Here is a 14,640-nt window from a genome sequence, read left to right as displayed (position 1 = left end):
TGCAGATCAGGTAGCCTTTGTTCTAGAACAGCACTCAGATCTCTTGGTATCCCAAATGTCTGGCACACAGCAAGAGATCACTAAATGTGTTCTGAATTTAACTGAAATTTGTTTAGCATGCATTCCCATGATTTCCTCAGACGTATGTTCTGTCTCCCCAAGCTATCCATGACATCAAGGTGAAAGGACTAGGTCATTTGTTTTCTTCACAGGCACACAATCACAAGGCAAGACAAGAGGTGGGCAACACCCTGTGAGCTCTAGGGGTACAGCTGGAGGAAAACTAATTTTGGATTTAAATATGTCTTGTGTGTGCAATTGGCAACGTCTTTTTCACATATCTGATCTCAACAGGTGTTATCAACAGTTGAGGTTAGTGGAAGGATGTGAGGAAGATAAGAAAACTAGGTGCAGATTGTTTGAGAAGGGGCCAAGACCTCAGAGCTAGAAATATCTCAATGAGATTACAATCCACAGGCTCTGAATAAATCACCTGAAAGCCAGCCTCCTGTCCACTGGTGTGGTCCTGGGCAGCTGTGGTCCTCAGGAAAAGGAGAGCGTTGGGTCAGCTCCTCCCCCAGCAGCCTGGACAGGGGTGGGAGGCTGGTGAGAGGGAAAGGGGAGCCTGGCAGGGTGTTCTAGAGAGGAGACCAACTGAGCAGAGGTAAGCCAGGATGTGTTAAGAGCAAGAAAGCAGGTTCGGAAGACTCTGAGGGCTTCTCAAGTGTTTGTTCACCTTTACCAGATGGGATAGAACACCATGAGAGGTGACATGATGTCCTAGTGGTATGATAATATAGATATGAAGAGTCAGGAAAAACTGGCTTATCTTTCCATCAGTTGGAGGTAGTCATTGTTTCCTTATCATTTGTAACTATCCCATTGCGTTTCTAAAAATCTGTATCTTTATTTTATTGTTCTAATTCAACACAACCGCAGATCGAATTTACCTCAATGCCGTTTGTAGAGGAAGGATTTTCAGGTTAGGATGAGCTCTGCAGTAGAGAAGCTTTACTTAGTAGAAAAGGCAGTGAATTTCTAGACAAAAGACCTGCCCCATCTTATTAACTGGGTGGTCTTCCGCAAGTCTCTTCGACCCCCGGGTTAATCTCCTCTTCTGTAAAATGGGGATGAAAATGCCCACCTACCCACCTCCAAATGAGTGCTATGACAATAACTTGCACGAAGGCCTGTGAGCGCCCAGAGTAGGCTTTCTGCGAATCTGAACGGTCTCCAGGGTCTCTGTCTCACGCTCTTCACTATTCAGGAACGAAACACTGCTGATGTCTGCTCAGAAATGTAGGGAGAACCTCCTCCCACACGGGACCTCCCGCCCCTGCAACTCATGAAGTGAAGTGAAGGCTCGAAGATCGCCAGGCTCTTACTGTAGCCTCGACCGGGGACGCAACCGGGTGGATCTGGAACCCGCGTTTCTTGGCCCAAGGCATCAAAGGCGTAGGGATTGCTGTTCACGGCCCGGCCCCTAGCGGTAGCTGCAAAGCGCCCCTGGGGGCAAGTCCAGCGGTACGGTCCCCGGCTCGGGAACCACTTCGCTTACCTGTGGCTCCACCAACCATCGCTGCTCTGCGCCGCCGGGCGCAGGGCGCGGGGCGCGGAACGCGGAGTACACGGGGATGCGGTCTCGAGTGCTGTAGAGGGTGGCGAAGCGCTCAGCGCCCTCCGCGCGCTGACAGATCTTCACGTGGGAATCGGTCGCCAGCCCCGCAGGCGGGGTCCCGGCGTAGAAGAACTTGTCACATTCGCCAAAGCCGGCTTCCTCCTCGCCCACGAGCCGGCCTTCCAGCAGCCTAGCCAGGGCGAGGAGGCTGCCCAGCGCGAACCAGCGCGCGGTGCCCATGGCGGCCTCTGCAAGCGCGGCGGGGCCGAGCGGCTGGGCTGCCGCGGCGCGAGCTCTGCGGGCTGGGCGATGAGCGCGCGACGCAGCCTAGCAGGGTAGGGAAGGGAAGTCGGAACCCGGGCGCAGCGCTCTGCGGAGCCGGGCGGGGCAACCAGGGCGGGGCAACCCGGGCGGCGGGGGCGGATCCGCGTCCGGAGGCCGCGCCTCCCTCCCTGAAGATGGCTGCAGAGGCCCAGGGCTGGGCTCCGCGATGCTGACAACGTCCCTTGGGCTGCGCCCGGGACTGGAGAAGCGGGTCACCTGCCGCCGCGCCGCCTGGTCTCAGCAGTCCGCGGGGACGCGCGCTGCCAAGAGTGGAGAATCCGAGTGGGGCAGACCTAGTCCCGGGACTGGGAAGAGATAGTCGCAGGGACTGGGCGCCAAGAAGCTTGCTGATCGCGCGCTCCCAACGGCAGCCCTGGGGATGCAGAGGGGTGGCGTGAGATGCTTACGGAGCTGCGGCCGGTTCGGACTGGATGGGCAGAATTCCCCCTCTGAAATCTTATGCAGATCCTTCTCCCACTCTCCACCGAAGTGCTCAACGGCCAGCACACGCATACAATTTTCTTGCAGTATTTTGTTTTGTTTTTGGGCTCACCAGAAACTCAGAGAGTGAAGAAATACTGTTAAAGGAAGTTCCTAAACTGGGCAGACAGTACAACCCTGTGTGGTTTTCTCGGTGCAAGGGTTAGAAACAAAACCGATACCAAGCAAGGAAGGAGGCCAGCCAACGTCACTGGTCAACAGGTTGGCCAATTCTTTCCTTCATTTATCCCTCTGAATGCCTAGGTGCCAGCCTGAGATAGGCACTGGATTACCACAGGGGTAAACAAGAACAGGGCCCCTGCGGTCACAAAGACAGCCTAGTAGGAAAGCTTGTCACTCACTGAGGAAACATGGTATTTAAAGGATAACTAAAAACTGAATGCAGATCTGTGAGACCCTGACAGCTACAGGGGTTCAGGATGTAATCTGGGAAGGTTTGCCGGAAGAAATGGCATCCGAGCTGAGACCTGGAGGATGACATTAGGCAAGGAGGAAAACCATGTGCTAAGTGGTCTCCCACAGAAAGGAACATGATGTATTGGAGGAGTTTAAGGAAAGCTAGTGTGGGTAAAGAGCAGAGAACTGCGTGGGGATGATGGGAAGTGGGGCTAAAGGAGGAGGCAAGGGTCATATTACTCAGGGTATTACAGGCCAGAGGCCTTCAAACACTTTTTGAGAAGGCCCATAATGAGAAAAGTTTCATGAAATAATTCTTATGCTTATGATTGGCGTTGCAATTTCATATTTCTGTTCTACTTCACTTTTTTTAAAAAGTGCTGGTGTTGACCCACTAAATTGTTTCTATGAGCCACTAATGGTTCATGACCTGCAGTTCGGAGAAAAATATTATAAATCATGTTGAGGATTTTCATCTTTTAAAGGTGGTAACTCTGTCCTTTTCGCTGTCAGGGAGAGACTGGTAGATTGAAGTGGCCCAGAATAAATGGGTGGGTCACACCTGTAACCCCAGCACTTTGGGAAGCTGAGGCAGGCAAATCACCTGAGATCGGGAGTTTGAGACCAGCCTGCCCAACATGGTGAAACCTTTCTCTACTAAAACCACAAAAAATTAGCTGGGTGTGGTGGCAGGCCCCTGTAATCCCAGCTGCTCGGGTGGCTGAGTCAGGAGAATAGCTTGAACCTGGGAGGCGGAGGTTGCAGTGAGCTGAGATCACGCTGCGGCACTCCAGCCTGGACAACAGAGCCAGACTCTGTCTCAAAAAAGAAAAAGAAAAATAGCCCACAATTGCCACAATCCAGATGAGAGATGGTAGCTTGGACTAGGATGGTAGGATGGTGGCAGCAGAGATAGGGTCAGGGCAGCTACCCAGGGCCAGGGCCTGTACTCATCTTACGATGTCATCTGTTTCTCCAGTGTGCCACTACAGGGACTGAGAGCCAGAGCCTGTTGATGCTTGCCTAAGCTGGCACAGCCAGTGAGTCCTGAGGCAGATTTGAAACAGGTCTCTCTGATTCCCAGGCCTGGCCTTTTCTTTTAACTCACAGCACATCTGTAAGATGAGGCCATAAAGAAGGAAGCTATTCAAGAGATTATACATTGGAACTTAAGAACAAATTTCTTACAGGTTTTAATGCCTGAAAATGTTGACTATGTTTGGTCCCAGAAATGAAACCAAAGTTTGTATCTTAGTTTTTAAAAAAAGGAGGGGACACATTTAGTGTGATGTCACAGAAGAGGCTAGACTTGAAGTCCCCTTTGATCTGGATGATGACCCTGATCATCTGGTACTAGTACCTCAGTCATCTCATCCTTGTAGGCTTCAATCAAGTCCTCCCACAGGGACGATGCTGGGAGGATTATAGTCTTTATAGGATTTTTAAAATATTTACATTATTTTATAAGGTTGAGTATAGGGTTCCCCAGTGTTGACTTATGATGTCAATCATAAAGATATATAAACACAGTTGAACAACTAGAAATCAATCCCTCTCTTCTCTGAGTTCTTTAAATATATGTCTGTTAGGATACTCATCATGGTAGAGTGTTAATGATCCCTGTATCTGTCTTCTTTATTAAATCATGTACTCCTAGGGACAAAGGTGGTTGGTGGACCCCAGTGGCTACCACAAAATCTGGAGTGATTAGATGCCAAATATGATTATGTTGTATTTTACCAATGCAGAAAGTATAATACATTGTTGGCCTTTATGACTACAGTATTTATAAGACTTTAATTCACTTTCTCAAAATGTCTTGATCCCTGCCCTCCACCTTTGATAAGCATAAATATCTCTGCCACTCAGTCCCCGTGGCAGAGTCTAGTTTTTCCCCCAGCCCTCTGTCAGTGACTGACACATTATAACACTGAACGTTTGTACATCCCACAGCCAGGATGATTTCATTTACTTTATATTCTTTAGTTTATAGTACAAGACAATAGATTTTTCTTCCGTGTGCTTGTTTTCCACAGATAAAATATTACTTTTGCAAATTACAAGTGTTCTCACCCCAAGATTCTGAAACAAACTACAAGGTAAGAGTGACTTGATCTAATTAACACATTTGCTAACTGCGGATTCTAGGGGAAAACTGTCTTAAGCAACATCTGTATGTGTAAAACTTGTAGGTCCATCAATAATTCACTGCTGTCTCTACATTTGGTCACTGACTCTCTTCTCAAAGGAAAAGAGTTTTCAAACCAGATCCTCTTAGGTCTCTGCACTCAGACCCAGCCAAAGCTAACAGCATTCCATAGCCTTCAGCAAAGGCTTGAGGATGAAAAGTAATGGCTGATGTGGAATAAAACATTTGACATGCACTTCTGTGGTTTGGTTGGTTCTGTCCAAAGTTATTTAAAAATATGAGCCCAACTAGACACTTCTTTCCCCTGCCTCACTGCTCTGATGATAATTGCATCCCTACCGTCACACCTTTGACCAAGCCATCCTCATTTGTCATGCCCAGTTTTTATTCCATCATCCCTTCTAATCCAGTCTCCAGCTAGGATGACTTCCTAACATAAATCTGATGATGTCACCCTACCCTTACAGCACTTTAATCACTCTCCATTTGCCTTGGGATGCAGCCAGACATACTAGCTGATTTCCATGACCCCAGAGACCTGGCCTTTCCCTCTCAGGCCTCATCTTTCTCCACTCCCACCTTGCCCACATGCTCAGCTTCTTGTGTTTCCATGAATGCACAATGTTCTCTCTTTTGTTTTGTTTTTGAGACAGGGTCTCTCTCTGTCACCCAGGCTGGAGTGCAGTGGTGCAATCACAGCTCATTACAGCCTCAACCTCATGGATTCAATCGATTCTCTCACTTCACCCTCCTTAGTAGCTGCAGCTACAAGTGTAGCCACCACATCGGCTGATTTTTATATTGTTTGTAAAGACAGGGTTTTGCTATATTGCCCAGGCTGGTCTGGAACTCCTGAGCTCAAGCGATCCACCTGCCTTGGCCTTCCAAAGTGCTGGGATTACAGATTTGAGCCACTGAACTCAGCTTGATGCTCTCTCTAGTCTCTGAAAATTTGCATCATAAACTACTTCCCTTGTCCTGGAATTCTCACCACCCATTCTCATCCCTTTACTCATTTCGTCTAGCTTAGCTTTTTTTTTTTTTTTATCCCAACAATCTAGCTAACCATCACTTCCTCAATCACTCACCTTCTTGACAAGCATGTCCTCAACTTCACTCCCTCCTCCACTCTATGAGGTTAAGAGCCCCTTCTAATTATGCCTATTAAGCCAGTAACCCCGTTTCATAACTGCTACCTTTCCCCTTAGTCATGAATATAGTGCCTACTATAGAGTAAGCATCTAATACAGTGAGTGAGTAGATGAGTGAAAGAATGAAACCTTCTTTATGAAACTTCATTTGGGTTTTCATTGCTCTAATTCATTCATTCATCCTCAATATTTTTTGAACATCTACCATGAGCCAGCAATGGCGCTAGATGTTGGGTGTTTAGGGGAAGCAAAGTTTAGCCTAGTTCCTGCTCTCCTGGCACTCATGCCAGCACCTCTCAGTGCCATGTGGGCAACCAGAAGAGAAAACACAAGCTAACTAATTATTGGCAAGTGGCTTTGCCTTAGACTAGGGCAGAGCAAAGCAGAGGAATCTTCATGCAGCTAGTGAGTTCTGTAACATTGAGTTCATGCTAGACCCATCTTCATTCCAGTGCAAGACTGACACAGACATTGGCATCACAGAACTTGAAGTATGGTAGGGAGGACAGACAGACAAGCAATTACAATACAGCGTGAGAAATGCTCTGATAAGGGAAGTACTGTGTGTTATGTTGCAGAGAAGCATAATTTAGGAGAAGCTCTGGAAAGACAAGGGGAATGGTGGATCATACTTAATTATGAGATATGTTGAAACGTGGTTCACAAACTAGAATAACAATTAATTTTTAGGCCCCTAAAGCTACTTGTTTGGCTCTCCTCTCTTGTCTCTCTAGCACGTATAAGGGATTGGCAAATGAGGAAGCTAATCCAGTTTGGATTACCAGGAAAGGTGAGGAAGCTGAGGAGAAGTTCCTATTGGGGTTAGAATGCCTGATTTATTTTTCTAATAATGACCAAATCAAAGGGAGCCTGCCTGGCTGAACCCATGTGTGGGCAACAGACAGTGTTTTACTGAGTCAAGAGAGTTGCTGATGCATAAGCAGCAGGAGGTTGAGTCATGTTTACCTGAAATGTGGGCAGAGCTGTCTTCTTTCTAGCTAAATGTGGATGTTTAAAAATAATAGCAGTTGTTTAATGGGTATAGAAATTGAAATTTGCAAGATGAAAAAGTTGAGATCTTTTTCACAACAATGTGAATACACAACACTTGAAAAATGGTTAGGATGATTAGTTTTATGTTTTGGGTCTTTTACCACATTATATAGAAAAAAACTAATATCAGACTTCACATCAATATGGATGTGGATAGAGGAGAAACTTATTCCTTCATTCAGTAAATAGTGAGTGGACCCCACAGGCCAGGCTCAGTGCAGATTGCTGAGGCCACAGAGGGTATACAACATGGTCTCAGCCATCCTGGAACCCACAATCTCTGCTTACCACCAGGTCATCTCTATTTTCAACACAGAACTTTACACATTTGTTTCAGAAATACATCTGCCTAAGTAACCATTTAATTATAATTATGAGTTAAAACAACTGCTGTTTATTTTAATTGGTAGCAAAAAAATTAGGGAAAACATTTAGTCCCATCTGTAAGTCTGTATGTGTCTGTCTTAGTCGACATGTAACAGCATCAGGGAATTATAAAAGACTCCCAAAAAAAAGACAGACAAATGTATCGGGGAAACCCTATCCCCAATATTCAACGTGGGTTCTTTTCTATTTCCCTAAGCGTCAGCTGGTCTGAGAAATAAAGGGAAAGAGTACGAGAGAGAAATTTTAAAGCTGGGTGTCCGGGGGAGACATCACATGTCGGCAGGTTCGGTGATGCTCCCTGAGTCGTAAAACCAACGAGTGTTTATTAGTGATTTTCAAAAGGGGAGGGAGTACACAAATAGGGGGTGGGTCACAGAGATCACATACTTCACAAGGTAATAAAATATCACAAAGCAAATGGAGGCAGGGCAAGATCACAGGACCACAGGACGGGGTGAAATTAAAATTGCTAATGAAGTTGGCACGTATTGTCATTGATAACATCTTATCAGGAGACAGGGTTTGAGAGCAGACCTCCTGTCTGACCAAAATTTATTAGGCGGGAATTTCCTCATTCTAATAAGCCTGGGAGCGCTGCAAGAGATGGGGGCTTATTTCATCCCTTCAGCTTTGACCATAAAAGATGGCCGCCCGCATGGGGTCCGTTCATAGGCCTACCCTCAGCGTCGCATTCTCTTTCTCAGGGACGTTCCTTGCTGAGAAAAAGAATTCAGCGATTTGCTTTTGAAAGAAGAGAAATATAGCTCTGTTCCATCCAGCTCACTGGCAGTCGGAGTTTAAGGTTATCTCTCTTGTTCACTGAACATTGCTGATATCCTGTTCTTTTTTCAAGGTGCTCAGATTTCATATTGTTCAAACACACATGCTCTACAAACAATTTGTGCAATTAACGCAATCATCACAGGGTCCTGAGGTGACATACATCCTTCTCAGCTTACAAAGATGATGGGATTAAGAGATTAAAGTAAAGACAAGTATAGGAAATCACAAGGGTATTGATTGGGGAAGTGATAAGTGTCCATGAAATCTTCACAATTTGTGTTCAGAGATTGCAGTAAAGTCAGGCGTAAGAAATTATAAAAGTATTAATTTGGGGAACTAATAAATGTCCATGAAATCTTCACAATTTATGTTTTTCTGCCGTGGCTTCAGCGGGTCCCTCTGCTCAGGGTCCTTGACTTCCTGCAACACAAATGGAAAAACCATAGGTCTTGGCATCAGGAGGTTTTGGTTTAAATTTGAGCTTGGCTACTTACAAGCTATTTGAGCTCTCTGAGCCTCAAATTCCTCATCTGTAAAATGGGAATAATAATACCTATTTTGTATTATTGACATGAGAATTAAATGAGATAACCAATATGAAGCATCTAACCTATAGCAAAACTCAATAAATGCTAGTCCTTTCTTTCATCTCTATAAGTAGATGGAAAGGGTTTCACTTAAAGAAAAGATAGAATTAAGAAAATCTGGAACTTACAAGACAAGTATTTTAGGACTCTGGTTTATAATTTCAGAAAGAGCAAGTTCGGTTTATAAACTGGTTAGCTTCAGGATTCAACCTGATGATTCAATTCCAAATCAAGATAGGACCTTTAAAACACAGAACCTTTCCAGTATACCCCCCTAAGACCAAAATACCCTTGATCCATTGACTTTGATTAAGTCTCAGGCAGTTTTCCAGTGCAATAGCAGTGGGATCATTGTGGGCAGAGGAACACTCCTTAAGAAAATGCCTATGTGTAGGAGGCAACAAAGAGAGATAGACACATCATCTTTCATGGTGTGTAATGTTAACTTCCATAAGGTTCAGGCAACTAAATAAAATTAGGGGAAAAAAAGCACATTGGTAGATATTAAGAAACACCTTCCCTTGTAGAAGTGAGATGAGAACATTCTGAAGATGAAGCAGGAGGGGAGCAGAAAATCCCAAGTGGTTCATGCTTAGACCCAGGAGGTTCTTGGTTTGTAAACATGGAGGTTCACGATTTGTCTAAAAAGGCTTTATTAAGAAAAATGAAAAGGAACAGAAGGAACCATGACATTGGCCATGTCCATTGACATATCTATTGAATTCTTAGGCTTGCTACCTGGTTCCCCTGGGTGCAAATTTTGGCCACCAGGGGTGACTAAATGAGTTGTCATTTTCACCATAGACCTGAATATTATTGCTTGTGACCCCTTGAAGATGCCTCTTCCTGGTGCTTCCTTCCACCTCCCACCAAGAGCTCCACCTACATTTCCAATGGCATCTAGATGGTGGACTCAGTTTCTGGGTCTTTCGCAGGCCCGTCCCCCTCACCTTGCCCAATGCAGAGTGAGCCCTTGTCCCTTGCAGCAAGCTTTGCTGTTAAAGTCACTGGGCATTTGAGGCTTTTGTCTTTGGATTATTAATCTGCTCTGCATGTACCCAGGACCCAACAATGAGGGCATCTGTTGCAAATCTAATATTAGCAACAAACTCAAGTCACATCATCTTGTATAAAGAGAATACTGAGGGAGAAACATTTGATCACTAGCAGAGACATGCAGCATTGAACAAGGAGCTCTGTCAAATGCTTGGCTGTCTATTATTTAGGGAAGGGAGGACAGGAGGGGAGGGAGAAGACTGAAGAGTGTAAGCCTTACTCTGCACAACTCCTACAATATCTGACCCCAGGTCAGACATAGAGGTCCACTGTGACCCCAGAACACACAGAAGACTTGGATGGTGCCCTTAGAAACAGCCACTCATGGGCCTGGGCAAAGGAGGGCATTTCTTTGGCAGAGGATCTGCCTGACTAACAAGCCCAGAACAAGTCACCTGAATTAAAAACCTTTGGACACATGACTCAGAAGACCCCAGATGTTTTACCTTTTCTACCGGTGCCAGAAGTAGAGTGAGATTATTTAAGTTAGTCCCCATGACTTGGGGCAACTTCCCAACCCAAATGGGTCATTTAGAAAACAGGGCATGTTTCAGAGGTCAGTGGGCCAACAGGTCAATTTGGCCGGGAGGGTTTCTAAGTTTTTTGAATTAGCTGCCAACATTGAAAAAGCTGAAGATTTTAAAGTAAAATTCCAAGTTCCAAGTTTCTCTTGAATATTCAAAAAATGACAGCCACATGGCCCTCATCCTCACACAACAACAGTCACCTCCACTGCCCAATTCCTTGGCCTCATCATGAGGCGGGAGCCATTGTCCTGACAGCAACACTCACTTAGATAACTTGCCAGAGCCTGCTGGGATTTTGAATTTTCCATCAGGGGTCAAGAGTCTCACTTGAGAGGTTGAGAGGAGATCTCTGGTCGAGTTTTCTCCAACCAAGCAACCTCTGGGTGCTGTGAGCGGTGGGCAAAAACAGAAAAGCAAGGAGAAGGACCTCATTTCAAGGAAAAACAAGCTTCCACCACAGAAAAGCCAAGCCCAGTTGGCACAGTGACTTGAGTGAGAGAGACACGGCCAGCCAGTACAGCTTGGATGCTGAGACGAGCAACACAGAGAAACAGAAACATTGGCCAACAAGCCTGTCCGAGCCTTGTCACGTGTCCTCTTAGCTGGAATGAAGGGGGAAGGGTGGGTGCAGGGAGAGAAGAATGTGCCCTCTTCATGTCCCTTTGTACTTCCACTTCCTTTAGGGCCTGAAAAGAAGGAAAACAAACCAGAACTCTCACTGGCAGTTGCTGAAGAAACTAGACTCCCATCTACGCCTGCAGCCAAACTCCCCATGGACCAAATGCTAGATGGGTGGTTCTCAACCTTCAGTGCATGTTAGTGTCACTCAGGGAGCTTTTAAACCATTGTACTCCTGCCAATTAAAACAGAATTTTTTGCGGGGCAAGGGGATGGGGGCCCAGGCATTAGTATGTTTCAAATACAATTCTAATGGGAAGCCAAGGCTGAGAACCAATGTGTCAGAGCAGTGCTTCTCAACCATAAACTTGTCCTTGATTTACCTGGGAGGATTAGTTAAAAATGCAGATCTGAGTCATAGGTCAGGGCTGGAGTCTGAGCTTCTGCACTTCTAACAAGCTTGCAAGTGATGCCCATGCTGCAGGATCCCAGCCCATACTTTGGTGACAAGGAGCTGGAGGACTTGTGCTTTGTCATTCTCTCTTCAAGTACTTCCATAGAGAAGATAGCAGGTCTATCACCTCCAAGCCTGAAAGTACCAATAGCAATAGCAATAAAAGTAATGATATTACTATTAAAATAATAAAATAATAATAATAAAAACATCAATAATAGCAAGACTTTGATATGTGTTTCTTCCTGCCAAACACTATGCTCAAGTTACACTTTTTAAAAATATTCAACAACAAGATGTGAAATAATTGCTCATTCTTGCCTTGGGTTATTTACTACTCAAAGTATCTTGTTTATATTAGCTTTTTAGACTTCACAACAACCCTATTGTCCTGGGTGCTGCTGTTATCATTCCATTTTAGGGAAGAAGGAGCTGAAATACACAGAGATGAAGCTGTTTGCCAAAGCCACCAGTTTACAAGCGCAGAGCTGGGTTTAGACACAGGGTGTATACTAATAATGACCCTGCTGCTCTGTCTCTCCAGGTACTTGGGCCTTGGAGTTGTGAGTCACTTGCCCACAGTCATGCTAATCAATAGTGGAGCTAGGGTTCAAAACTCCACAGACTGAGCTTTTGGGAGAGGAAATGAATGAGGTATAGAAAGTGCTAGACACAGTTCCTGGCACATCATGGATACTCATAATTTATTTCTTTATTCTTTTTTCCCACTCCCCTAGAGCATTCCTTGGGGGCTGTCTTAGCTCTGGCCTCAATAACAAATTCCCTTAGACTAGGGGGCTTAAGTAACAAGCACTCCTTTCTCACAGAGCCAAAGCTGGGAAGTCTGAGATGAAGGTGTCAGCATGGTCGGGCTCTTGATGAAGGCCCTCTTCCTGGTTTACAGACAGCCATCTTTTTGCTATGTCCTCACGTGACAGAGAGTGAAATCTCTCTTGTATCTCTTCTTTTAAGGGCGTTAATCTCACTCATAAAGGTTTCACCCTCATGACCTAAAAACCTCCCAAAGACCCCACCTGCAAATACCATCACTTGGGGATTAGGGTTTCAACATATGAATTTTGGTGGGACATGTTCAGTATATGGCAGGGTGCTGGATAGTGGGAAGAGAGAATGGAACATAGCAAATGGTATTTAAATGACCCTGCTCCCTAAAGGAGCCAAGTAATGTCAATGGCATGGACAGAGGAAAGGAGAGGGTTGACAGTAAGTCACACCCACTTCCTAGAGTGAGGCAGCCAATGGGGAGACAAAAACCAGCCCCCATACCTCTACAGGTTCATCCTGTGCCTGGCAGAACTGACAGGAAAGGAATATAGGTACCTAAGGCAGCCATTGCTACCCAGAAGGGTGATCTGTGTCCATTTGTCAAGCATGATTGGGAGAAAGTGATCAAAAGGGCTGCAGTGAGACCAGGAATGGACTGAAGCAGCTCTAAGAGCCCGTGTAGCTTTGGCACTGAACTTGAGGCTGAGTGCTCCCAACGAAAGACACATTTCTCCAGGGGTTCTGACACTAGCAGCATGGAGGAGAGCCTGGATGTTGCTATGGTTTCTTAGAAGAAGCTGTAGCATGGTGAGAGCGCCTGCTTGTCTGTGTCTCCATCCAAGCTGACTATAATCTCCATCTTCTGTTCTATCCTTAGCATCTAGTACAGTGCCTAGCATGGAGAGAGTACTTAATTAACAATATTTGTTGAATGAATGAATGAATGGATGGATGAATGAATGAATGAAAATCTTTTATTCAAATATGAGAAAGGATTTATTCTCTGGCTCTTCAAGTTATTTCAACCCCTGCTTAGTACTGGTTATCTTATTTTAAAAGATAATGTGAAAGTAATAATGCTATAAGAGGAAACTTTATTTTAGCTATTTCTTATTATGCTAGCCCTTTTTTTCATTTTTATTGATGTTTTAGGTCATTTATTCATTTAATCAACAATATTCATTGACTTCTCACTGCACGGAAAAAGAGAAAGACAACAGTCAGTTGTAGTAATCTGATCTAATCAACAACATGAAACTATAGGTAAAATAAAGTACTTACAATTTTAGATGGCCATGTGTAAGTATAATTAAGGTGACATCATCATGAGAGACAAGGTTAGGCCACTTGGTTCCTAACGAGTTTCTCAGGTGGGAGAAACTTATTCGGTAGACACTCGATATTCACAAGGAATGGATCCTGAGATCTTGGTAAATTCCTAATCCTAGCACTTTTCTAAATATTATCCTTATCTGGAGCCAGGGTTTTCCAGTGCATAGCCTTAATACTCCAAATCTATTGCTTGTTCAACTCTCATACCTGATCTCCCACCTAGTAGCTGTTTTTCCAGGAAATTCCTACTGCAGCCTCTGATGTGAGGTTGCTCATAAGCAGCTGAAGTGACTGTTGTTAGCTTAGTGAATGCCAGGGATCTGCTGTGACTGCTAGAGTCCAATCCAATTCGACAGTAGTATGAAGTGCCTAGTAGGAGTCAGATACATGTCATGTTAGCTGACACAGCAGGGAACTAAAAAGTATAATTCCTTCTCTCATAAGATTTGTATCTGGTAAGAAAGACAGAGCCATTCACAGGGTTGGTTGTGAATTATGAGCGCTTTCAAAAGCTCTGTGGTCCCCAAGTTCCTCCACCCCCTGCTTACCTGAAACATCAGCCACTCCAACTGCTCAGAGGTTTCTGGAGGAGTATGCATTAACTGAGTTAAGACATTTATGGTTGCTTCATCCCCCCATTCAGATCCCTGCCTTGGCTCCTACTCCCTCACTCCTATATGCCAGCCCTTTTGCTAATCTGTGAGCACATGTTCCTATCTCAGGGCATTTGCACTTTTCCTCTGCCCACAATGATGCCCCATTCCCGTGGTCACAGGCTCAAGGACCGCATCCCCCAGAGGTTTTGCCAGCCATTCTATCAGATAAAGCAGCCTCTGTTGCTCTCTAACCCCTTACTCTGTTTTATTTTTCCTCATAGTCCTTACAATGCTACACCATGCTACAGTCCTTACAAGCTGT

The 14,640-nt window shown here is 45.1% G+C and overlaps 1 protein-coding gene and 1 long non-coding RNA gene across 3 annotated transcripts in view; one reads left to right on the top strand and one right to left on the bottom strand.

Annotated features, from left to right (window-relative positions):
• The window catches only part of ENDOD1 (endonuclease domain containing 1), a 44,299-nt gene extending 41,777 nt beyond the window's left edge, over positions 1-2,522 (bottom strand). The window contains exon 1 of one of the 2 annotated variants that reach the window (XM_023225645.2): positions 1,559-2,522. In XM_023225645.2, the coding sequence (XP_023081413.1) occupies positions 1,559-1,858 (300 nt within the window). In that variant the 5' untranslated portion in view covers positions 1,859-2,522. The remainder of the gene's footprint in view (positions 1-1,558) is intronic. The other variant, XM_023225646.2, reaches the window with a different exon arrangement.
• LOC111551617 lies at positions 1,995-11,758 on the top strand. The gene is made up of 3 exons (XR_002734413.2): positions 1,995-2,644; positions 4,876-4,938; positions 11,216-11,758. It is a non-coding gene; the product is annotated as an uncharacterized LOC111551617 (long non-coding RNA).
• Positions 11,759-14,640: the final 2,882 nt, after the last annotated feature.

The sequence above is a fragment of the Piliocolobus tephrosceles genome, chromosome 13 (genome assembly GCF_002776525.5).
Source record: "Piliocolobus tephrosceles isolate RC106 chromosome 13, ASM277652v3, whole genome shotgun sequence".
In the NCBI taxonomy this organism is placed as follows: Eukaryota; Metazoa; Chordata; class Mammalia; order Primates; family Cercopithecidae; genus Piliocolobus; species Piliocolobus tephrosceles.
This window is presented reverse-complemented; position numbering and strand designations above follow the sequence as displayed.